At 37.7% G+C, this 25,678-nt stretch overlaps 1 protein-coding gene across 1 annotated transcript in view; it reads right to left on the bottom strand.

The window, feature by feature from the left end:
- TBCE (tubulin folding cofactor E) overlaps positions 1–23,521 on the bottom strand; it is a 33,149-nt gene extending 9,628 nt beyond the window's left edge. The window contains exons 1-7 of the mRNA XM_062572297.1: positions 23,439–23,521; positions 22,698–22,831; positions 19,874–19,958; positions 9,768–9,960; positions 7,046–7,130; positions 6,440–6,539; positions 3,322–3,424 (exon numbers count right to left, since the gene is read on the bottom strand). Coding sequence (XP_062428281.1) covers positions 3,322–3,424; positions 6,440–6,539; positions 7,046–7,130; positions 9,768–9,960; positions 19,874–19,958; positions 22,698–22,797 — 666 coding nt within the window. The 5' untranslated portion in view covers positions 22,798–22,831; positions 23,439–23,521. The remainder of the gene's footprint in view (positions 1–3,321; positions 3,425–6,439; positions 6,540–7,045; positions 7,131–9,767; positions 9,961–19,873; positions 19,959–22,697; positions 22,832–23,438) is intronic.
- Positions 23,522–25,678: the final 2,157 nt, after the last annotated feature.

Genomic DNA, 25,678 nt, shown 5'->3' with positions numbered 1-25,678 from the left:
TATTTTGTTCCATATAGCAAATATCAAGACCGAGACCTTTTCAAGTTGCAGCATAGAAACATCATTTTATCCCCAATGTCAACAAGACAAACAAACAAAAACAAACAAACAAGAAAAAGCTTATCTATCCCCCCAGAACTCATGCTAGAGATGTGGAAGCCCAAAAGGAAATCTGCAAATGAATAGAAAATCAAGGTATATCAAGGGGCACTCAAAGATTAAGGCAACAGTAGAAAAAGTGAACAAATTACTTGCACTTTCACTATAGAGGACCTTTGCAGGATTCCCTCACAAAAACCTTGCTTTATGATGGATGAAATCAAAAACCTGCATCAAGTGGATATATCAGAAGGTTTTGCAATAGACTGACCAAATGATTAGTAAATTGCCAAGACCAAATGATAGACACATTGCAATTTCAAGAAACTCGAATTGCCAAATTTTTCACTATTGCATAAAACTCTGTGTACAGGAATATAAGTGCACAAATCTGATACTAAATTAATACTTGTGAAAGATTAGGAGCTATAGATAATTTGGTGGGGAGTTTGGGAGGAAGAGTCAATGAAAGAGCCACTGATGATCAAAAAAAACCAAAATGGAAATCTGGGACTTATTGTAAAAGAAAGAAAAACAGCATGAAATAATTAGTCAGTATGTAAGTCCACGATATTCCTGCATATTTAGTCTTTTCATCTCAGGAAGTTTATAGTATAAGTTGGATAAGTACAAAGAAATGCAACAAGAACCATCAAGGCTATGAAACAGGGCATAGCTATTCCTCATAGCATAAAATTCTTGCATAAAAATATATAAGGAATTATTAAACGAAATTATCAGGCAGCAAGATCAAAAATCAAAAAGGGCTATTTTTGCACATGGCACATAATGAAACTCAATGTTAAAAGATATAGATACCAAATTATTTAAAATGACTCAATACAATTGAATAAATTATGAAACAAAAATACACTAGTTAACTAATTAGACTAATTAAATACAGATGTATAGGCTCCAGCTCAGGAAGCCCCTGAATTCCAGATTAACAGATAAAAAGCTCTTATCATATGCTTGGCCACTGCCAGTAATTTTTTCCCACATACTTGCTGCTTGCCAGTGTCAGAAATCTGACACTGCATTTCTGATCTAACACAGATTTTTCTTTCACCTTGTATGATAACAGATAATTTTATAAATATTTTAGTTTGACAATAGAATGACAAATATAAGAGTATGATCTAAATCACAAATGAGAAAAGTAGGCTTTGGAAGCCATAAGTATAAATTCATTACCTCTCAAATGTATTAATTCAGTTTCTATTTCAATGGTTTCTAACTATATTTTACACCACATCTTTGCCGCTTAAGATTATATAGCATGTTTTATGCAACCAATGGACAATAATACAGTGTTAAGCTTTTACAGACATATTAATAGAACTCTCAAATGTGCTTAGACCTTGGGATATGCATTTAACATATTAGTGAAAGAACTTTTTGAAAACTGATGCTCAAGATATGTACATATGGAGTTATGTCTAAACAGGAGAACCCTTTTCGGTAAGCATGTCCTTCAACTGTAAAAATTATTTCAAAATAGAAGAACAAATAGAAAATCTAAGCTTTCTCTTGTTTTTTAACTATCCCTACAATATATGTCATATATATGCTAATAAGTTATTTTGAAATGCTGATCACTTTTAGGTTATTTTTATTGTAATTAAAACATTTCTAAGATTTTCAGACTTTGCTCATATTCTCATTGACAGTTACTGTATTTTCTATTACCTGTATCATAACCATTTTCATTTTCTACTAAAAAGTTGAATTTTCAAAGTAACTCCTGACACAGCTTAAGCAATAGTATGAAAAGTCGTTTGTTCACGGAGTATTCATGATAGGTAAGTCCATTTATTTTTTCCCCTGGCTGCCCAGGAACACAACTTTTAAGTTTGTGCCTACACACCCATGAGCAAATGAATGAGACAAATACTAATACTCCAAAACAGAATTCTGAACTAAAAACATCTTTACCATCTATGCTGAGTTGTCAGCAAGCTCAGAGTTGCAAAACAGAACGCAAAAGCCAAGTAATTTTAAATTGCTCTTACTAACCTGAGGCTTCTTTTTGAACCTTTGTCACCCATAGAGAACTCCCGTCTGCATGAAGCAGTCTTGTGAGAAGTTCCCATCACTGTGACCACCCTTTCAGCCACCCTGGCACTGACGAGAGCTGCGGGCAGCTGCCAATATTTTAAATACCACAATGCAAAGACTTACTCTGATGAGCACTAGACAACATTTAAAGCGTTTGCAACCACTTAGTTCTTCAGTTCACTTCAGCATTCATATTGCTGCTAATATGGGAGGATCATCAGTTGTCCTCCTATTCATTCCCATTGATGGTTTAGGAGCATGGCAAATGGGCACGAAACAAAAATACAGCAATGACCCTCCCCTTGCCTTGCTGCTACAGAGAAGAGAATGAAAACATTGCTAACGTCTACTTAACTTAAATGCCATTTTTTGCAAATGCTCTATTACTGTATAGCAGCTGACAGTAAAAATGTGAAAATACAGCTAATCTCATTGTGCAGTGTAAATGATAAAATTTGTCTCTGCAAAATCCAAATAAGGAAATGGAATTTGCAAACCATTATAAATAACATGGCACCAGCAAGACGTGCTTTCCAGGCCTTGTCTCTGGAAGGCCCACTGCTAACATCTTTGCCAACAGGATGACCTCCTTGATTAGAAAAGATATTATGGGAAAGTCATTTAAATGTCTGCATGTTTTAGTCCCAGAAACAACTCAGCTTTGTTTATTCAGTGATATGTCTGTGTTACATATAATCAGGTATTGTGTATTTCAAGCATTCTCAGTAGGTGCAAAGATACTAAGCCCATCTCATCCTAAGGCAAAGTGATGTCAAATAGGTGTTTCGTGTCAAATTAACATGCTCTTTCTGTTGTTTGCAATTTTTCTCTTATATGATTTAGAATACAGATAAATCCTTAATAACTACAAGGAACAAAGAGTTATCTTTATCACAAACTCTTGGGACACGTAGTTATATTATACTTCAAGTGCTTTATCTTGACTATGCAACTTACAAAAGTAAATGAAGTTACATGTTTCTCATTAGACTCATGTGCCAAAATAACTAACTGTATTTCCAACTAACGCAATGAGAGTGAATATTTTCTGAGGATGATGGATCACATTTTAGAAGAATTATACAATGCATAAATATTTACTGTGCTTTCCTTGTCTCAAAAACCTCATGATACAAATAAAAACAAAACAAGGTAAGTTATTACCTCTGTCCATGTTATCTCAGTTTGATTAAGTGCCAGAATCCTCAACTTTAAAAACACACCGGATACAGAAATTGATGTTGATGGAAATTTCATTTTGTTTTCACTGTGTAAAGAGAATAATTCTTAACACAATATTAAATAAATATAATTATTAATTAGATCACTAATTTGGAATTAAATCTTAAGGATAGAAATAATTTATACATGATTTAAAAAAAAATTGCCAAGATTCCACACATTTAAAAACATTATAAAACATCCCACAAGTTCTATTCAAACCTACTCCTTCCTCATTTTACATTTCTTCTTTATGAATGCATATTTATGCCTCATTTGTGGCTTCCCCTCTTTTTCTTTCCCTAAATTTTGAATACGAAAAGAATTACTGTCTTTAGTATTAATGAATCAAAGTCAAATTTGGGGCTTAGGCTCCTTGGTGCTGATTGAAAATTAAAAGTCTAAATGACCATATAGACACCAGTGAAACAAAAGAATATAAAACCCACTCTTAACACTCTTAATAGCAAAATATCACTATTAAATAGTTGAAACATTCTCAAAAAGGCAGTCTTTAAATTAGTTTTAATTTTTTCCTTCCAAAAAAAATGTTTTTCCTTCCTAAAATCTTTTCTACCTGAATATTTGGACAAAAAAATCTCTTAGAGTAGTCATATATTTATAGCATAAATTTCCTCTTTTAGATTCAAGCTCTCAGAGAGCTGGTGGAAGAGTTTTATTCTCTTGCCAACATTCTCTGGTCAAGTAGTAGACTTACTTTTTTTCTTTTTCTTTTTTTTTTTTTTTTAAGTAAATGATTATTCTTAATGGAAAGTCAAAACAATAAAAAATAAATTCAAAATATTTCAGTGTGTAGTCATAAGGGTCAAACTCCATTCTCCCATTTTATATTCCTATATTATCACAAATAACTTCTAAAACTCCCTCAGTCTAGACCACACTCCCCCACGATGAAAAACTGAAGAAAATTGTCTAGGTGAATGAATGCAAATTCTTCATAATCTCATATATACTGATAATAAATCATGACTACATATGCTCTAGGCAAAGTTATATCTGAATTCTGTAAATAGCACCCAGATTACAACAACTGCTCAGCTCAATACAGAAGAAAATGGAAAGCCTATATGTATTTTAAATATTTTTGTCTTATTAACTATAAGAGCAATTACAAAAAAAAAAAAAAAAGAAAAAAAAGTACTATTTTTGGTCTATCGACTTGATATTTATTTCCATTTAGCATACATCACCTTCAAATTGCTTCAGCCATATTGTGTGCTGTACAGTGAAGGCTTTGGAAGCTCACATTTTGGGTTTCTGCATTCAGTTCTGTTGCCTCACTGCTCTTTCCAATGATTAGTACCACCTTTGAAACAGCTGAACGTGTTTGCTTAAACGGTAGCAGTCAAGGTGTTAACCTTGACATTAAATAATCTTCTGAAAGTTGCAGTGACAACATTTAAGATAGACAATATCACTTCTCAGAACGAATGTTTTGGACCACTGCCTACTTACAAGCTTGAACAACACTGTGTTAGCTCACACCAGAAGATTATCTTGGCCAGTGCCACCTAGAGCTGTGCACTGAAAAAGTCTTTTTTTTTTTTTTTTTTTTCTTTTAAACATTTTGTGAATTCTTTCCTGCTCCAACGGAAGCACAATTTAAAAACAATCTCCCTCCTTTTCCACAAGGACACTGTAGGAGAGACTTTCCTTTAGGTCCGTCACTATGATCCACAGTCCTTACTAGCATCATTTCAACAGAGAACGAACTGGGTAATGGTCTAAGCATTAGGGGTATTACAGCTTGGTGGTAGATGTTGTTGGTAAAATACCATTTTTACAGAAAAGCAGGCTCCTAAATAAATGCTTGCCACAACCATCAAACTAAATCAACAATAATAAAATTAGAAATAAAGCCTTAGAAATTTGACAAGATTTAAAATGAAAGTGATTTTACAGTTTTTCTATATAGAAAAAACTTTTCTAAGCTCTTGGAAAAAAAAAAAAAGCAAATAAATTTGCTAACCCTGACCACAGATAATTACTTGTAAGTGTCGTTAAAAAAAAAATGCTAAGAGAGATTTTTAAGTGACCAGGGCTTGTTATCAGTACTTTCCCAGGCATGCCGCTGCCTCCTCTACAGCAGTGCCGCCGCGAGGCCCCAGGCTCCGGCCGAGAGGCCCCCGGCCCCGCGGGCTGCCCCCCGCCCGGGCCTCCCGCACCGAGAGCCCGGCCCGGTGCGCAGGCACGCAGCAAACCGTTACGCGCCCCGCGGACCTGGTCGCACCGCGCAGGCGCTCGGCACACCAGGCTCACCGCACGCAGGCGCCGGGCGCACGCAGGCGCGTTAAGTGCTGCTGCGGTGCACAGCAAGCTTTTAAATGAGAAGTATTCCACCGTCTTAGATGTCTTAACAGGATAGGGCATCTAAGGCAACGTAATGCTTTGCATTTTAAAGTTCTCCCGATCACCACCTAGCAGGCCAAGTTAAAAAAAAATGCCATCGGCATAGATTTCTATACTCCCCGTTTCCTTATTAAAAAAAAAAAAAAAAATCACTCCATGAAATATTTATTACCACCTTTTAGGTAACAGCTTAAAAAAGATTAGTGCCCTGCTTAAAATCTGTCTGCACTGGCTAAGGAGGCAAATTGCATAAATTTGATAAAATCTGTCATGTAGAAGACATTGACAAATGCCTAAATTCCTGCAAATTTGATAACTGAAATCTGTCCTCTAACTTTTTTCAGGCAACTGTGATTTTACTAATTTTACAGTACTCTGGTTAGCATCCATCTGTCCCAAGCTCTTCTCCTTAATTTAGTTTTACATAGATGCTAATCTCCTAAGGTCCAAGGCCTTTCCTTGAAAGGAGCTGTCTGAAAAATACAGTACACACAAGAAGTTTAAGGGATAAGATTAAAAAAAACTCCAAAAAACAAAAAACACAGTATTAAGAAACTTAACTCCTATTAAAATTAACATCAAGACATACAGTTACCCTTTTAAAGCTGAACCTATAGCTTGAAGTTCTGCTTCTTTCTTTCTTTATTCCCTAGTCCCAAAGGGAGAGAAACCCAAATATTAATATTTATACCTGATATTAAGCGTTTCCAGATTTTGAACCTGAGACGCAATATCTGTTACTGTCTCCCAAGATGATATCAGATTTTTTGATAGATTTATATGCCTGATATCTGAAATTTCACGTTAAGAAAAAGAAACGTATCTCAAATCTGAACTTTGTGTTTCAGAAATTAGAATTAGACAGAATGAACTAATAACGTCTGCTGTGTATTTTGGTAACATCACTATAACAAGCAGTATTTTTAATATGTAACTGACTATGTATTAACAACCTCTGGTGCCTACAGAATATTTCAATTGTATTTTTATACAGTTTTCTATTCTACAGTCAAATAAAAAAAATCCCATTGCTGAGTACGTCTGAAGCTGCAGTCATAATAGCAACTTCGGACAATATTTCCATTTTTATTTGCCATCTGTATTCAAAAAAGTAGGTTTTTACTTTTTAACAAAGTAAACACTGAAATAAACTTCCAAATACAAAAAAACAATTCTAAAAATATACTTTTGATAGAAGGATACCAATATAGTTCACCATTTCTTGAAGTGGGTAACTTGAAATGCTAAAGTATGTACTTGTGGTATCACATAATACAGCACCTTCAAAAAAGGATACTAGCACACGTTCTTCTGATTTCCTCTTTCTGACCAGCATGGCTCACAGCACATTCACGCACTGAGATATCTACCAGTTGGTTCAGCTGGCTAAATGAAAAAGAACATTCTGTTATCTTATCTTCAAATAGAAATAAATACATTATATAAGCCCTTGGTTTTACAACTAAATAATATTCTTTTCACAAATATCATCTTTTACAGAATTAACACCACACAAACTGCTGCACTGTACTATCTCATCTACTTTCTGCCTTGATATTACTACCACAAAATCAGTCTGGATGAGCTAAAAAGAAAAAAAAAATCTCATCCAACACAATACAAACAAAATGCAGCTTAGAAATTCCAAGTTAATTGGATTTCCTGCAGCATTTTTTTTAAAGAGGCTCTAAGTTATTTGGTCATTTTTTATGTCACTTAATAAAAGAGACATTTTCAACTGCTTAGTACCTTCTAGGAGACAAAGCAAGAACATCTGCAGAATATCAGCTCAGCAAGGAAACTGCCACCTACTGAACGCATCCTTCTCTCTGGTGCTGGAGATTATTATACCTGTAGCCTACACACATCATTACATTACTTCCTTCTCATGCCTTCATACATGAGAAAAACATGATAAAAGAGCATGATGTGAACTGACTGAAAACTTCCTCACTAGCAGTATAGCAGCTTTTTGCCTTCCCTCTCTTGGTTATATACTGATTACTCATACGAGTAAACAAGAATAAGGAATATCATACAATATTCAGAAAATATTAGAACTCTTTATTTAAAAAAGACCACGATTGTGTAAAATTATCATGGTACTGACAATCATTAATCTCATTCAATCTTTCCCCAATATCATCAATTCTTACTTTACGAAATTAAGTTAAGGACTGTGAGCACTCAAATAAGGCATAATACCTGTTCCTATCCATAAAACATGTAAATTATGAAGCCACAATACTAAGATTTCTCAAGTGTCTTCCACTACAGTGCAGTTCTGCTTGACTTTTAACATAGGACAATATTATATGCAAGATACCAGGCTAACTCAAGTTAAAGCCCTTCCTAACACTACCGCTTCCTCTCAGTAAAAATATAAATCAGTAGTATTAACAGAAGTTACATGGAAGCAACATTAAAAATGACACTGACATTTACACACATCAAAAGCTGTTAAAGAAGCAAAATCCTCATGTACCTGAAATAATTTAGAACATATTTAATGTCTTTAAAATTTGTCACTTACATAAAGCACTAGCAAGAAATGAAAAATACAAGCATGTAACAAAGTCGTTATATTTCATATGCTACTTTTTAATCTGAGTGATACTTCCACTTTTAGATAAGTTTTGGAGAGTGATAGTATCAAGTTATCTGTAAAAAAAAATCCTCTAACAAGCAACTAATATATTACTTTACCATGAAAACTTTCACAAGTCTAACTTACTTTTTCTCATGTATTAACTTTAATCAATTTGAATGTCTTCCTCCAATAAAAGGAATTCTAATGTTTGGAATCCAACACACTATTCCTTAAACTAGATTTACATTACGACAGGCAAAAGATAAGGACTTCAAAAACATTAATCAAGAAGAGTAGATAAGTATTTTATACTGTAGGCCCCTCCAAACTGTACAGAAAGACTAACTGACTGTGCGCTTGTGTGCCAATGAGTATTTAAAAACAGAAGCAAACTTAAAATTCCAACTTAAAAAGAAATATTGAAATAAAATGAATCGTGAAAATATTAATGTGCAGTTGAAGGGGACTATTAACAAAACACTGAGTATTATAAATGCAAGTTAGTTTAAAAGAAACCTGAAGGTAAAGTTATGATATACATGATTGAGGGATATGAGTCATCTTAACTCTGTGCTATCAGGATCTTCAGTTTACCATCCATTCACTGAAATCTCATGTGTAAGTCATATATCTGAATAGTCTGTATAGTCTGTAGTATTAAATCACCTGTCTTCCACCAATCTCAGTAACATATTTATCCACCAGTAGAAACTCCTCCTCTGTCCTGCAGTAATGCCATGTTAAAATAAAACAAATACTGACATAATTAGGTACTGCACTATTTGTAGACCCAAAGTTATTTGAATGCAGTTTGTGTGCATGATTTTGATTAACTTAATAAGAAATGTAAGACTAACTGTTATTCTCTTAACAAATTATTAGGGGCAAAAAGACCCCTAGGTTAGGCATTTCACCTAATGCAGTCTAACTACAGGTTGCTGACAAAAGAGAAAAGCATCCTGTTCCCCCATATGCATTCTCCCAACATTTTCTAACCCAGCAACTGTATGGCTGCTAAGCAAGTTGGATAAATTCACTGATCCAATGGAAAACTAGCCCATCAAGGAAAGAATGGTTTTATACCAGGTCATCGAGCTCACTCAGCTCACCTTTCAGTTCTCTAAGACTGGGATCTATGTAAACAGCAGACACAGCCAAAGTGGCAAGCAAGGTTATCTCATTTTTGGGAGCAGCTCACAATCACATCAGATTAAATATTACGTGAAATCAGAATCTGTATCAGAATTCTTAAGTGATCTACTTCTTCAATAAATTTATCTATACATTCTTAGGGAAAACAATAATCCAATATCTACAGACTAATCACCCAAGACATTTGAGGACAACGTAACTTTCCTTTCCTTACATTTGAACTACTGCTTAACTAAACAATCACTAGCAGCATATCTGAGATTTTCAAATATTACACTTGCCTTTGTTGTTCTATAATAGAATCCATACCAACAAATTCCACAGTCTTCTTTCCAAATACTAATTCGCTCTCCTTCCCATGGTCGACATCTTGCTCATCACTCAATCCATACCGGTCCTTTATTGCAGTTAGAAAATCTACCCCAAAATTTGCCTTGTTTGGCCGGATAAAGGATCCTCCTCTAGGATGTCTAGGAAAGAACACCCAGGAAAATGAGAAACATGGAAAGTTACCATAAGACTGATTACTCTTAAAAGTACAAATTAATACTTTTTCAAAATACCATGAATTTAAGCAGTCAAAGGACAATTCCATAGGCTAATTTTAGACATCACTGTTCCCAGTCAATGAAACCAGATAAGAATTAAAAATATTGTTGATAATATTTGACCCAGTAAGTTGAAATTGTAAGTTGCCAGGAGAACCGAAGTGCCAGGTCTCCAAACACATTTACACATCAAAACTACCACTTCAGTGCACATTGTCAGAAATAATTGCTCAGGTATCTCCAAACTCATTAAGAGTTCAAATCTCCCAGAAAATTAGGATCCTACCTACAAATAGATACAAAGTTACCTAAACCGTAAGACAAAGTGGAGCCTTAGCTCAGCCGACAGCCTATAGAAATACCCAGAATACACATTCCCTCATGTTTCATTTGAATAATTCATTTGTAGTTCTAAGACAATGCAGCCTGTCCAACGCACCCATACAAACGGCATATGATACAAGTTTTATTATTTGGAATTCTAATACTAACTCAACCAATTTCTAATTAAATATTAACTCAGTAACAACTTCAAAATTCAGCATTCAACAGAATTACCCAACTAATGTACTTTCTACACAGTCCTACAAAATTTCTTAGTCTTTCCTGAGCACAAAACCCTTACTGCTTGATAATCTGCTTTTACAACTTCTATTAAAGCTAGTAGGAAATACAGTATCTACGAAGAACCAACAAAGACAACCTGTGGGAATGGTATCACAAAACAGATAGAAGGATCAGCTGTAAAACAGCAGGAAGAAAATGCGTAGTCATGATTACCTGCCTGCCTTCCAGCTGAGAAGAATATGGACTTTGATAGAAAAGTACCCAGGAAGAAGAAATCACCTATGTAAATAAAACTCCTCTTTTCATGTATGCAAACATCAAGTGGCTAATAAGCAAACTATAACATTAATCCTCAACTCTAAAGAATTCAAGATTCTCTCTCAGAAATACAGTAGCTAGAGACCTCGAATCCTATGGACCTGTTTACAAGTAGATGGAATAGCCTAGGCACATATTCACATTTTATTAAAAAATCTAGTACTGGCAATTGCCTGTGCCAGTTTCATTCATTAACATTCCAAATAGTCAAATAAGTACTCTCATATCCTAGAGAAGAATCTGGATAGAAGCAAGGTATTTACTTTAAAACTATTTTCAGTCTGGTTTTCTAATGAATAGGTTTAGAGTACAATGGTGACAAAACATACAGACAGGCATGCACTTAAAGAATGCAAATCCAATATATACATTCATATTCAACACAATTTCAATGCTCTACATTTTTAACTCAGTAATCTCTTAAGTATTTCATTAATGTTCTTTATAGTTTGTAAACATTTGGTTATATTACCCTTCTTCAAAAGTAAATATTATGTGACTTTCTTAACATCACTTCCTAAAACAATAAATCACATTTTCACCATCTTAACATCTCTTACATAGAAAATACATCACTTCTACTTTTGCATTAAGTCAAATAGCTTTGTAAATAGCAGATAGCGCAGGTTGCTACCTGGGCTCTGAAAGCTGCATATAACAATCCTTGCACTCTTGTCAAACTGTAACTCATCCTGCCTCCTGCTACATATTTATTTTGAAATCTGTTGTCCTTCTTCCCATCACCTCAATTCCCCCATTGTCATCTCCATCACTCTATACTCAACAATTCCTATGTTTCTTCTTTTCTTCTCCCCAGTCCTCTCATCAACCTGGAGATCTCATCTGTATCCCCCTCTTCATGCCATTTATACTGGACATAGCCAAGTCCTCTAAATTGCTCCATCACCACACCCATTCCTAAACTCATTTCTATTCTCTTTGGTCATCGTTTAGAATCACATGTCCTTTCTCTCATTGTCTTTGGAAAAGCTGGTTCTATTCCCACAAAAAAAAAAGTGCAAAGAAAACTAGCTACCTTGTTCCTTGCTTTCTCTGATACTAGAGTCTTTTGAAGCCACAGAAAAACTGTGAAGCATTTTTCTCACAAGACCCTCTTTACTTTTTTGACCATAACAAGATCATAGTGTTTCTCTTCCTTGTTCTTACCACTTCCAAGCACTCTCTCCCCATCAGTGCTGTGTAAGCTATTGTATGCTCAAATCTATTACAGAGCCTAAGTTTCTTTTTCAGTTGCATTCTATTAATTCAATCTCCTTTTTTGCAGAAAAGGACAAAAAAGGAGACAATGCAATAGGAACCTATTTTCAGCAAAATGATCAAGCGTTCAAGGAGAGAAACTGCTTACCTATAACTAGCTTCCCTCAAGATGCACTGCCTGTACTAACTCTCATACTATGAAAAATAAGCCATATAAGCTACATACATTTTACAGTATTGTTACCTGGACAGTACTTAATCACAGCTATATAAGCAATAAAAATGCCCTTTCTCTGTGTGTTACACATCTGAGCACAAGTAATGCTCAAATACAAGTCCCTCCTTTTTGTTATCCTCAAATTCTCCAAAAACATTAAGGAAAAAAGTAGGAGAACAATTTGTGAATGTAAATTACATACTTAAGGAACACAGTTAACAGTATCTAATCTTTATTCCTCCTTCAAAAGCTTGTCTGTAATGTACACTCAGAGTCCAAGCACTGCTCAAAACGTTCCTTACTTATTGAACAGTCCGGGATCCTCAGCTGAGTACAAATCAATCAAAAATGCATTCTGAAAAGAATAATCTTGCTAAAAACTTAGAAGTAAAAACATAACTAGCCTAGTATTCGGTGAACTCTAAGCTGGAGAAATTCAGGCTACAAGGAGATCACTGGTGCAGCTCAGGTTGCTATGCAGTGCATTTTATTTTGTCACAAATAGTCCCATACTTCTGGTTTCATACAACTCTCAACAACAGTAATCAACAGTAATCATTAACTCAGCAGGGAGCCTTCTTCAGTGTAAAAATAACCTGCCTAAAATCTAGGGTAAATCCTACAGAACGCTGCATAGAGTTTAGTGGAAAGACATCGGCCACAAGGACTCGATTCCCGTTGCTCTTCTCATCAAAAGACGAATAAGGGAACAAAGAAAGCTCCTTCCTTATAGAAGATAAAAATCAAACAAAAAAAACCGCAAACCCCACACATTTGGAGCTGAGCTTTAGCTCTTAACATTCTGACAGATGGAAGCCTTTTTTGAAAAATGTCTCTAATGAGCAGAAAACAGATGTGGCAATCACGTGGACCTCAAGTAGGAGACAAGGGAAAGTGGACAAGCAAGGTCCAGAAGACAATGTGGAACAAGACAGTAGACATGAGGACTACCAATCGACCTGACTCAGGCTAAGCACATGGACTTTGCTCTGCTGAATATGAAAGGTCCTAGAGCTAAGACCATACTGAGAAGATGCACCCTAATTTCCTTAAGCAGGAAATCTGGAATAAGCCCAACTAGGTCTGACAACCATCTGGCTCTGGTTAGCAGTGACACTTCTGACTTTTAAAATAGAGAGGTTGACCATAATCCCAGAATTCAGCTTGTAGGACACTTTCCATTTGTGATTCAGTAGCCTGAAGCAATATAGCATATCTGCTAGCAAGCTCAGGGGCCTAGAAAGATACTCACTGAAATTCAGATTAACTATCAGTTTGCACTGGTTAACTATTTCCCAGAATAAAGGTGAAATTTGACATCACCTTTTTGCTAATGAAAAACAAAGTGATGGTATTACTCACCATTATGAGTAAGCAATGGCTCTTCATACACTAGTGGAATATCACACATGCACTTGCCTGTGCAGACACTACACAGATCTTTCCCTTTAAGAGGAACATCCTAAATGGACTAGACTTCTTTTAAAAGAATCTACACTGCAGCAAAGAGAATTTATTTCAGAATAGAGGCTGTAGTAACCTTGGCATCAGATAAAGATTGTAAAGTGATATGATAACACCAAATGGCTACTGTATATCAAATTCCTGACTAACTGTACAGCAGAAGCTTTGTAAACATGAACAAATAATTACACTTCTTGCAGGTTTACCTGAGTCAAACAAACAAAAGCTGTGTTCTTAGCTCAATCTGAGCCTTCAGGAAAGGAAGGAAGAAAGAAAGGAGAGACAACATTTACAGTTTCAGATACTCATCTTAAGGTTCTCCTGGACATGGTACAATAGTTGCTAGAGCCAATAGCAACTTGTGTTTTGTTTCAACACTCTTCTATTGACAGAGCAGACATCTCAGAGTGAGTACATCAAGACACAGTGAAACAATCAAAACTTCCTATCTGAGATCTTCTGAGGCTAGAAGAAATCTTGGGAATACATTCTCCCCTTGTCAGAGAGAAACAACTTCTTTTCCTTAGATACTAAAACAAGGCTGACATTTTATGGTATTTGAAGAGTTTGTGCTCTAAGTAGATATTCTTGGAAATTAATCTGTCATTTTGAAGGAGAGATGATTTAATTTAACATAAACAGATCTTCTCTTAGGCAGGAACATAAATTTCATGCAAACAGCAACATCTGATGGTCACAACTGTTGCCTGTAAATTCAAAAACATGTTCCTACACAATTTATGAATTTCACTGGAGGAGAAAAAAAAACTGAAAACATATAATGCCTTAAAAAGGCATTTCAGGAATATAAAAATTATACAAGAGTCAAAGTTCCCACCAGAAGAGGACTGAATAATACAAAGCAAAAAACCCAAGAGATTACAAAAAACCAAGCAGTAGTTGCAATTCTGCCACACTGAACACATCACAGAATCAAGTTTGACAACTGCTACATTTTCCCCTCTCTTCTCTGGCTTGCTCTGTAAAGTTAACTCTGGCAAAACAGCTGGTAATTTAATAAGTTTGATACTTCTTGTAACAACATCTGATGAAAATCAAATCATGATTCTTCTGGAAAGGGATTAGGGAAGAATAAAACTACTTTTTAGCAGGAGAGAACGTGTCCTTTCCATTTTGGAATCAGAGTAATTTAAATGTATAACACTACAAAAAGTTACCCCCATTTTATGAGAAGTGAGACAAGCAAAGAAGCATGTCGTCTAGTGCAAGAGAAATTCAAAAATCTTCCTCAGCAAAACAGTCTAGATTAAAATAGCTGATAAAATAGGAATGTAATGGTAAACATTGTGTGTGAAAGGAATAGCAAACATCCTCTCAGAATTTGTCATAAAAAAGGGATAAGGCTAAAGAGGAAGGTGACATTCTGCTAGCTTAAGCAGTAACCTGGGAATTACCAAAAGACTTTTGACAAAAAAATGAGTCAGCTTGAAAAGGAGTATAAAAGAAATATGAACAACCGTAACAGTGTATCAGAAAAAGGGTAGTAGAGCAGCAGTCAAAACTCAGTTTGATGCTGCCAAAAGTCGCCTTGCCTTACAATTGCTGCTTACGCTGGACAGAGCTGCCTCCCCATCAGGTGCCACATGCAACCTGCAGCCAAGCAGGTGATGGACAGTGTGGGGAGCACCCATACCTCAGTGTGCGTGAGGACCACACGAGCTGCATTCTACCATCATGGGCATTAGTAGATTGCAGGAGGCAACAAAGGTGTCCGAACAGCTGGAGCACCTACGTCTCCCACAGGAGGCATCTGTAAATAATGGACCCGCACTCCCAAGGGAAAAGACACGTGCTTGTACCCACGTTTTCTGAGGAGGGAGAGGACACTGTGAGGATGGGCCACACGTACAAGTGCGCAAATGTATGTGTGGGAAGAGAACACTTGGGGATAGATTACAAAAGTATGCATACAAATGTGTAGGTATGTATTAGTATCTTGTAGATATCTAGTGCTATAATTGTGTTGCTGATATTAATACTGAATACATACTTCACTGGTTGCTAGTTAACTACATGTCATTAATAGACAAATGGCTTAAACTCTGCTTTGATTTAACTCACAGAAATGGGGCACTTTTCTCTGTAACAGTCTATATGCCTAAACATGATCTTTAAGCATTTCATATACAGTTTTGTTTCCCCTAAATTTCTACATAGTTGTAGAACACTTGCTTTAAATCCTAGAAGATGAAGTTACATTTCCTGAAGGAAATGTACCTACCACTATGAGATTTTTTCAGATCTACCCTATAGGGACAGGCCATGTTGTTTTAAAACAAATACACATGTTGATTTAATATCTTTTTCATCTTTTAACTTAGAAAGAAATTTTACAATACAACAAAATCTTCCTATTTATTTTGCAAGCATACTTGTGTTTCAAAAGCTGTAGATGAATGTTACCACTATGCTAAGCTTTATTACTCACTTCTCATTTCTCTTGAAGCCCTACAGAACACAGGTAATTCTATTACATGACACACTACTGAAATTTGACAGCAAAAAGTAATAGCTTCCTCAGAGTTGTTAGGAAGCAAGACTATTATCAGGAAAAATAATTCACAAAAAATACCACTAGAGTGTGCATTGTAATTTTTAACAAATCCAAGTTTGATTAACACACTTAGGTCAGCATATTTTGAAGAAGTGCTTACTGTTTGTCGGTTCCCATATTCTTAATATGTTGAATTAGTATCACATAACATAAGGACATAAAATAATCATATTGCCATGAATCACACAAATTTAGGCCATCTTTACACAAAACTTAAGACAACCATACATAGCTGTAAGCAGACCTGCTGATTTATCCAAACAAGGATGACCGAAAAGATCCACTAGTATGTATACTCTTAAATTTGGTTTTATTTTCCTCTTATGAGCTCATTTTGAAAAATGTCATTGTGTAAAAGATTTTTAGAAGAATCCTTTTCAAATTGCCTTAAAAAAATATGAAGAAAAATCTGTATCCTTTTATTGCATTTCTTTACAGTGCAAACTATTCTACTATTTCAGCTGCTTCTGCTTACTAGAATTCATGAAAGTAAAGATGTAGGTTTTTACTACAGATAAGGTTTGGGGAAAAAATACAGTTTTAGTCAGTCTTCTAACCAAACAGTAATAATAAATAGATGACACTTGGGTTTTTAATTGGTACATGAACTACAAATCAGTCTGCACACAGAAGGTTATGGCTGTGAGTCATGTTTAATAGCTAGAACTATTGTTTATTTCTTTAGTCTCCAGAAAGACTTTCTCTAATTGGAACAGAGTACAAAGAACAGATATTGCAAGGATAACACACTTAAAGATGACTATATTTAAAATTGTTATGAATATAAGCAGCTTCATTCAAAAGAGTTACTTTTATGACAAGAATTGAGATCATTCTCTGAGGTCTTATTTCCAGGAACGACAGTAATGGTTGCTAGAAAAGCAAAAGCTATATATGCATATATACAAATACTATACTCACACAAAGGTAAATCACTCTTCAGTTTCTGAAATACCTATACAGCTTGCTTAATTGTTTCTTCTGTCTACAGAGCTTGTGAACAGCCAGTCCATTATTTTTGTTATTTCTTCTGTAGCAGAATATAACTAGTGTTAGCTTGGGAACTGTTTCAATTAAATTCAAAGCATTTAAGACAACTTCTGCTAATAAACTCAGGAGATATAGTTGTTTTAGGACTATAAATTTGAGTTCTTTAGTTAAGAAGAATCCAGCAGCACTGAATTTCCTTTCTTTCATTAAGGACATCCTCATTTTTCTTAAGCCTTATTTTATTATCATTAGGTACAAGGCAAAAATATATCAAGCCCTCAAAGATATCTTTCTTTGTTGTTTTCTGAAGAACAGGCTTTGTTTTAATCACCTCATTTCCTAATAATGAAGCCTCTAGGGCTCCCACCACACACACAAATGCAAAATTTAAGAAGATATAAACCAAGAATTCTGATTTGCACTATCAGCATAATCTACCCCCTCCGATTTACGCCTGTTTGGCTAAGGGTAAGAGATAATATTCCCAGAAAAGATTTCAAATAGTTATTAAATAGGCGAATTCTTCTGTTTATTCAGTCGGAGACCAAACAGCTTTACATGCTCTTTAACAAGCCCTGAACTACTAGTAGTTCTTTATACAAATACATTACTACCTCCGGGCACTCCATTAGACTCCAGAAGATCTTTTGGCACATAAAAGATTAGACTTGCTTTCTCCACAATGCTTATTTTATCTCAGCTTTTTCTTTTCTTTTTTTTTTTTTTTTTTTCCTCCTCTTATACAACCTTTTGCAGCAACAGTTCTTGGTCTCTTCCATATCAAATTCCTACATTCCAATAGGAGAAAGCAATAAGACTTATTGATTCATCTGCTCACAGAAATGGGAACGATCACAATTCCCACTGAAAACATGCTTAAGACTTAAGCCAAGGCTACACATTATCCTTGTAGAGAGAGAGAGAGCAAAGTACTTCAAGTGTAGAACTTTATTTTCTAAAATAAAAATAAGATATTATCACTCTCCATTTTTTCTTTCAGAAGAAATTCTCACAATGAATTTTCTCTGTTGAATCATCCACTGAGAGTAAAAAAAAGAATGCATACAAAGACACCACCTCTGACTCAGAAAAATCCCTGGACCTTTACTAGACAGAGACAGTGAAACTCTGGAGAACTGTCATTAAACACTTCTTCTGTTCTTTCACTCTTCTCCAGACATCTGCTATTAGCACACATCAGAGACAGAAAACTAAGCAAAACAAGTCTTTTGGACCGACTTGGTATATCTATTCTTATATGACATTCCTTTGCATGACATTTGGCGGGGTGAGATGATTCTGCTACTCTCATCAAGGGATTTCTTCCCCCTCCTCTTTTTTTTTTATTTATTTTTTTTTTGATGTAATTAACATGAGGAATTTGCTTTCAAGAATAAATCAGCAGTTGAAGAGTTAAGTACAAAACTGTAAGCAAACTGCCCTTTTAGAGTTATTAGCAGTCTTGGGATGCTAAAGGGTTAAAAAACAAACAAGCAAACAAACTTAGAAATCTTTCTATTTCATCTCATTACAGTAAGACTAGTACTGACACCGTAGTCAAAGCAAATATCCATGAAACCCCACACTTTTGAAGAAAAAGTAGCCAATAGAAAACAGCTACCAAAAATAAGAAAACAAGGTATTCAATGATACAGCCACAGAATAGTCTCTCGTCCTTTACCACTTCACAGCTAAGGAACTTCTAAGGACTGCTAGTCCTTAAGAGACAATGATAGAGTTTTTTTCCATCTATGTATTTGCCTGGTGCTTTTTTAAATTCATGTAAACTTTCAGCAGCTGCAATGTCCTCTGATATGGAAATCAAGTTTCTTGCTATTACTACTATCTCTGGAGTTGGGATTCCTCAATATCAAACATGGAAGCACTCAAGTCTTTAAACTTAATACATATATGCACCGATATACTTAAAAAAAAAAAAAAAAAAAAAAGATAAAAGAAAAAACACAGCTGCACTGTATTTTGTGTGTATTAAATGCAAAGTGAACATACTTAATTCCTCAGTGATACAAATATTCAGACAGTTATCAGGAACTTGATGCTTTCCCTTAGCAAGATGCATGCAAGTCATCTTAAGTCCAAATCTTAGCTATATTTAAGACAGCTAATAAGGACAAGTACTTCATCTCAGAATTAAACAGGAAAGTCAGCAGGACACACTGTATTCCTTACTAAAGTAGGAGGTCTAAATCTACTAAAGTAGCAGAGTGATGTTGAGGCTAGCAACATCAAAAAGTCATATTTATTACAAGTGGTGTTTTCAGAGGTATGTATTTTCTAAGTATTCACCACATTCCAATCCTTGTATCTGGACTAATAAGAATTTAACATCCTTTCTAGCGTAGACAGTCCACGGCTAAGATTTCTCTCTTTGCGTATCAGCCAACCGATAACAAAAAAATTTGCTCTAAAAACTGTGATCACCTTTGCTACTACACAGGACATATCAACACTGGGAATCGACTCACCTGCACTTGAAATACTGTGTTCCTTCATAGGTACCATTATGTTTCCCTCTCTGAGGATCATCCCATTCCACTCCAAGCCAAATTCCTGAAAAATATAGTAGATATATTCAGAGTTCTGGCATCATTGCCGTAAAACCGGTGGTTGGAAGGACCTCTGAAGATCATCTAACCTACTCTACCTCAAAGCAGGGGATTATCCTCAGGTACTACATCAGGTATGTAAGTCTTTGATGAAACCTGGAAAATCTCCAAGGACTGAGATTTCACCACCTCTCTGGACAGCCTATTCCAATAACACGTTATTTTTGTAGTGAGAAAGTTTTTCCTGATTTCCAATCTGAATCTTCTAAGTCACAATTTATTGCTACTACCCCTTGTTACATAATCTAGGCATAGCAAGAAGAATTGGCTCTGCTATCTTTGTAACCATTCTTCAAACAGTTGTAGGCAAATTGCCATTCAGCCTCCTCTGTACCATACTACACAAGCCCAAATCCCTCAAACGCCTTCACAGGACACATGGTCTAGGCCCTTGACTACCTTGGTAATGTTCTATTGGACCCTCTTCAGATTATCTGTGGCCCTAATAAACTTGGAGAGCCCCAAACTGGATGTGTTATTTGAAGTACAACCTCACTAGCATCAAGTGGGGGACAGCAGCTTCCCTTGATTTGCTGGCCATGTTTCTCCAAAGCCATCCCAGTAAAATGCATGTCTTATTTGTAAGAAGAGCTTACTATTGCTTCACATTCATCATGGAATCTACCTTAATTCCCAAGTCCTTTACAGCAAACCCTGGGGGTTACTGCTGCTTCCTAGTTTGTACTAATATATGGGGTTGTTTTGCTCTAGTATGGAAATTCATATTACTTCTTTAATTTCGTAAGGCCCAGTCCTAAAGTTCATACAAGCCCCTTCGAATCGCCATTCTGCCAGTTGTTACGTCAGCCACTCTCCCTACTATATAATGCCATTGGAAAGTCTGCTGAGGATGAACTCGTGTCATTCTCTGAGACACTGATGGGTACACTGAACAATACAGACCCCCATCTTATTTCTAGAATACTTGCATGTTACCAGATATCAGCCAAGTCACTGATCACCACTTTTCAGCTCTGCAGTCCTGCTGTTTTTCAACCTCAATCTATTCATCTACCTCATACTTCCCTAGCTTCCAAACAAGCTTCTTATTAAAGACTACGTAAAAAGTCTCATTGAACTCAAGGTATATTATGTCCACCATTCTCTCTTTGTCCGCATTCCCAGTTATACCATTACGGAAGACAGTCTGGTTAGCCAAGGATGACTTGCCCTTACTGACAAGCATCGAGTATTCCCAGTTATCATCTTGTCTTTCACGTGCTTGGAAATGGATTCTAAGTTGATAAATTCCACGATCCTTCCAGGGACTGAGGTGAGGCTGATGAGCCTAGAGTTCCCCCAGCTCTCCTTCTTGCCCCTTCCAGAGCTGAGCACAATGCTGGCCTCCTTCGAAGCACCAAGGATTCTTCTCCCTATCCCTTGTCACTACAGGGTTTCAAAGGTGACATATAGTGCCCTCCCAGTCAGACTAGTCACTCTGGGTTGACTCTTCTTTGGCCCCATGCACTTGAATATGTTATCAAGTAAGTTCCTAGCCTGCTGTTCTGTCACTGCTGCCTGCCTTTTTCCTTTCCAAACTGTGCCAGTCAGGGAACGGACTGTTCATAAAGACCAATGAATAAATGAAGGCAGTAAGATTTTTCTATTGCAATAGAACACAACCAGTTCAGATCAAAAACTCCTTTCACAATCCTTTTGCCAGTCTTGACTTAAAAATAGAACAAAAAACAAAGCAAAAAAAAAAAAAAAAGAAAAAAAGAAAAAAAAGGTCTCCCAAAGCCCCACCCCACAACTCTTGAGTTAGAAGTTTCCAGTATTTACTCAAGACCAATAAGGAAAAAAAAATCATGAATTACCACCTTCTACTTGTCTTTTTTTCAACGGACATTGTTAACATATGAGCATAAGAGCTACAGAAAAACCTCACAGAAGACTGGTTTCTAAAAATGAGTGGAAGGCAAAAGAACAAAATGGTACTAAGTCATACAGAAAGGCAGAGAGAGACTGTGTCTTTTCCCCAAAGACCTTAACAATAAACTGGTGAGCAACACCAATGAACAGAGCCAGTGTTAGGAAAACAAAATGAAACAAAAAACTCACTGTGATTTGAACCACTGAGTTAGTTAGAAAGTCTTTGGCCTCGAGAAGGTTTCTTTCTAAGCCAAGATAATTATCGTCTCATAAGCACGCTCAAAATTACCACAGCAATGTTAAGAGATGCACTGAGCCCAAGAAATTACATAATTCAATCATCCTTATTGCAAAACACACAACAAGGCTCTAGCAAAGCCTTAGTTTATTGTTTGTGTAAATCTACATAACATCAAGGAAACTGCAATGTTAATGCCTACAATAAATATCCATTAGCTCATGCTCAGCAATAGTTTTGGTCTTCACCCTTCGGCGTTCCCTGGCTAGCTCATCCAATAAAAGTTGTTATGAATATTGTACAAGAGGTTAGCAAGCTTTTCCAAGGGCTCTCTTTGTTATAATGTTATTACACAGGCTGCACAAACAGCATTTCTTCACACATCAACATGTGTTAGAATAGAAGGGGCACTTTGTACACCTTACATAGAATTAAAAACGAAAAAAAAAACAAGAAATATTTTCTTAAAACACTGAGGCTATCCATTATTGCTGGCATCCCACCTCCCTCCTTAAACACCCATTGAACTCACTAGAATTTAAAAATCGACACTCGGTGTGTTATTAGATTTACCTGCTGTAGGAGGAACACTGCCAACATACTGCACAGTTGCGTATTCTGTGCCACACAAGATTCGTCGACCCAGCGCATCCGAAGGTGCCCAGGCAGTCATTGTGGGAAAACCGGAGTCTGGGGTACTCAAGGACCTGCCGGGACAGAAGCAACATTCTTGACAGATACAAACCAGTGCTTTCGTGAACGGGCCACCTCGCTTTGCATTTTTCCTGCCCAGCAGCACTCTGAACCACAATAAGATTTCTCCTCCCAGCCTTACTCCTTGTAGCCTGGCAAAGGTAAACGCTCTTGCACCCCTTCAGCGCTCCTACAAACGCTGCAGGAGCGACCCTTACTCCTGAACAGGCTCTTTCAGTTTTGCCTGGATGAGCTCTCCTTCACGGCGCCGGCAAGCACCCTCCGCAGCGGCCGCTCTCGGGCCCCCCTCCAGCGCCCCGAGGCCCCCGCCCAGCCCAACCCAGGGGCCGCAGCACGCAGAGCGGCGCCTGCGGGCGGGGCACCTCTGCCTCCTTCCCGGGCGCGGCCGTTACGGCGCGGCCGTTGAGGTGACGCATCCGGTCCGGGGGCGACGCTGAACCAAGCAGCCGCGAGTAGCCAAAACGCTGGGCGTGGCGGTCCCGGGCGGCTGCTGGGAGCCACGGGCCAGCGCCGCCTCGCCCGAACGCCGGTCCGGTCCGGTCCGGTCCGGTCCGGTCCGGTCCGGCCCGGCCCCCAGCCTCCCGCCCGCCCCCTCCTTACCGGCGCGGAGCCGTCCCGCCGCTCCCAGCGCCCAGCCGGCCCCGCCAGCCCTCTTTCCGCCAGCGTAGGCCAGTAGGTTCCTCCCGGCCTCGCATCGCCCCGCCCCGCCCCTTCCCGCCTGCCGCGCGCTTCCATTGGCCCCGAGCGCTCAGACCTCGGCCGCTATTGGGCTCTCCCCCTGCCCGAGCCTGTTCAGTAGGCTCATTCTCGGGCAATAGACACAGGGCTTCGGCGCCGCAGAGCTTTCTGGGTAATGTAGTTCATCAAGGCTAGAGCGCTGGTCTGCGGACTACATCTCCCAGCATGCCGCAGGGCGAGGAGGTGGGAAAAGAGCCTTCGGTGCTCTGATTGGGCAAACGCACCCTACAGCCGTTGTGGCGGTGAGAGGAATCCCCGGCAGGAGGGGCAGGGGTGGGGACACAGCCCCGTCCTGCCACCGGCGGGGAGGGGCTGCGGGTTGCTGCGGCCTGTCGGGCTCCGCCCGGGGCGGGAGAAGGGAAGCGAGAAGGGGCCGCAGCATCGGCCAGGAGAAGCGGGCAAGGCGCCATCTCGCCGTGCCCCGAGGGTTCGGTCTGCCTGGGGAGAAGCGCCGGGGGGTGTAATGTAATCCGTGGGGCAGATAGTTGTTCCCGCTTCCTGGTGCCGCCCGGGGACAGAGCCAACGTGTGAAATCCACAGCTTTAGTTTTGGGGTGAAATACCTGCCAGTAGAGCAGGAGCAGACCTATCCAGGAGCAACTACTCCGAGTAACTTGTGATGATAAAAAAAATGCTTTTTTTTTTTTTTTTTTTTTTTTTCATGTAAGTGCAAGATCCATGCAGAAGAAGAGAGCACAGTTAAAGGGTAGGATGCACTCCTGGGAGACTGTTACTCCAAGAAAAGTCTTACTGAAACAACAGCAAGTTCTCATAGCATAGCCATCTGGCCAGAGGAACTAGCAATAGAGAGGAATTATAATTCCTTATATGAAACCAAGCCTTCTACATATTACCTCAGTATTTCTTCACTGTTACATCTGCTTCTGCATTCAATTTCAGTGTCCACTCTTCTGAGAAAATCACTTAATTGGAAAAAGATTGAGAAAAGCCGTAACAATTAAAAACACTAAATCAAAGTGTCCAATATGTGCAACTAACAACAAAATTGAAAAACTTGAGTGTATTCTTAAGTAGCAATTCCTGGGGAACACAAAGTTGATAAGAGCTCTTCAGTATCACAGAGAAAGCTATGGCAGATTAAATAGCTGAAACTATGATCAGTATAAGAATAAAAATTGCCCCTTGCTGTGATTTGGAACAACTTCTCAAAGGTTTTCTGCCAGCAATACGCAAAGTGGGCATCTTCCTATGATTTAGAAAAACATTGACTGTTGTTATCAGAAGAGCAGTGATCCTGAATGGCATTAATACTTTTTACCTACCTGTGAAGCCTTGAAGGGACATCATTTCAGTAGGCTCCCTCCCCCCACACACACACACACTGGATGTCACATACATCCAAGTATTTGATACTTCCACACAGTTCTGTAGCTATTCCTCCGAAGTCTGACATTTTCTATATTTGTTTCTGATATACTTAATATTTTGAAGCCTTGTGAAGACTTAATTCCAACAATATAGATAACAAATATTGAATCAGTCATGGCAGTAACTAATTAAACAGCTAGTGTTGTTTCTTTTACCTTTTATTAAAATAATTGTGTATTCGAGCAGACAGCATATTAGTATTCTTTGCTATGATTCTTTTAATCTTTTCCTTGATAACGATATGCTCAAATCAAAGTTCTTTGGCACTCGATGATTTGCATCTTCAGCAACAGATTTTGAGGGTGTGCTTTCCTGTACCCAGCTGCTCTGCAAAGGGGCATTGCTGTCCTGCACCCCTGCCCATGCTCTTCCTCCTTTTCCCCTTAATGGGATTTAGTTAACAGGCATCTGCAAGGTGAGACAATTCAGCAAACTAATTCAATGGGAAGAAAAAAAAAAAAACAACTGGGAAGGAGCAGGGAAGAATAGTATTCTGTCGGATCAACTTATTGAACTGACAGACTAAGACTCAATGCTAGATCCGCTCAGGAATACACAGCGAGGGGAAAGGAGAGGAGACAGCCCCTTTTAGTGGCAGCCCACAGATACCTAGATTAGATGCACCTTGATATTTCATTTGAAGGATTTGGTATTATAGGATAGTTTTATATATATCACCATGTTAGCTTTTAATACAAAGATAATTGACCTAGC

Source organism: Rhea pennata, chromosome 3, assembly GCF_028389875.1.
Source record: "Rhea pennata isolate bPtePen1 chromosome 3, bPtePen1.pri, whole genome shotgun sequence".
Taxonomy (NCBI): domain Eukaryota; kingdom Metazoa; phylum Chordata; class Aves; order Rheiformes; family Rheidae; genus Rhea; species Rhea pennata.
Note: the sequence above shows the minus strand (reverse complement) of the source record. Positions and strands in the feature narration are given on the sequence as shown.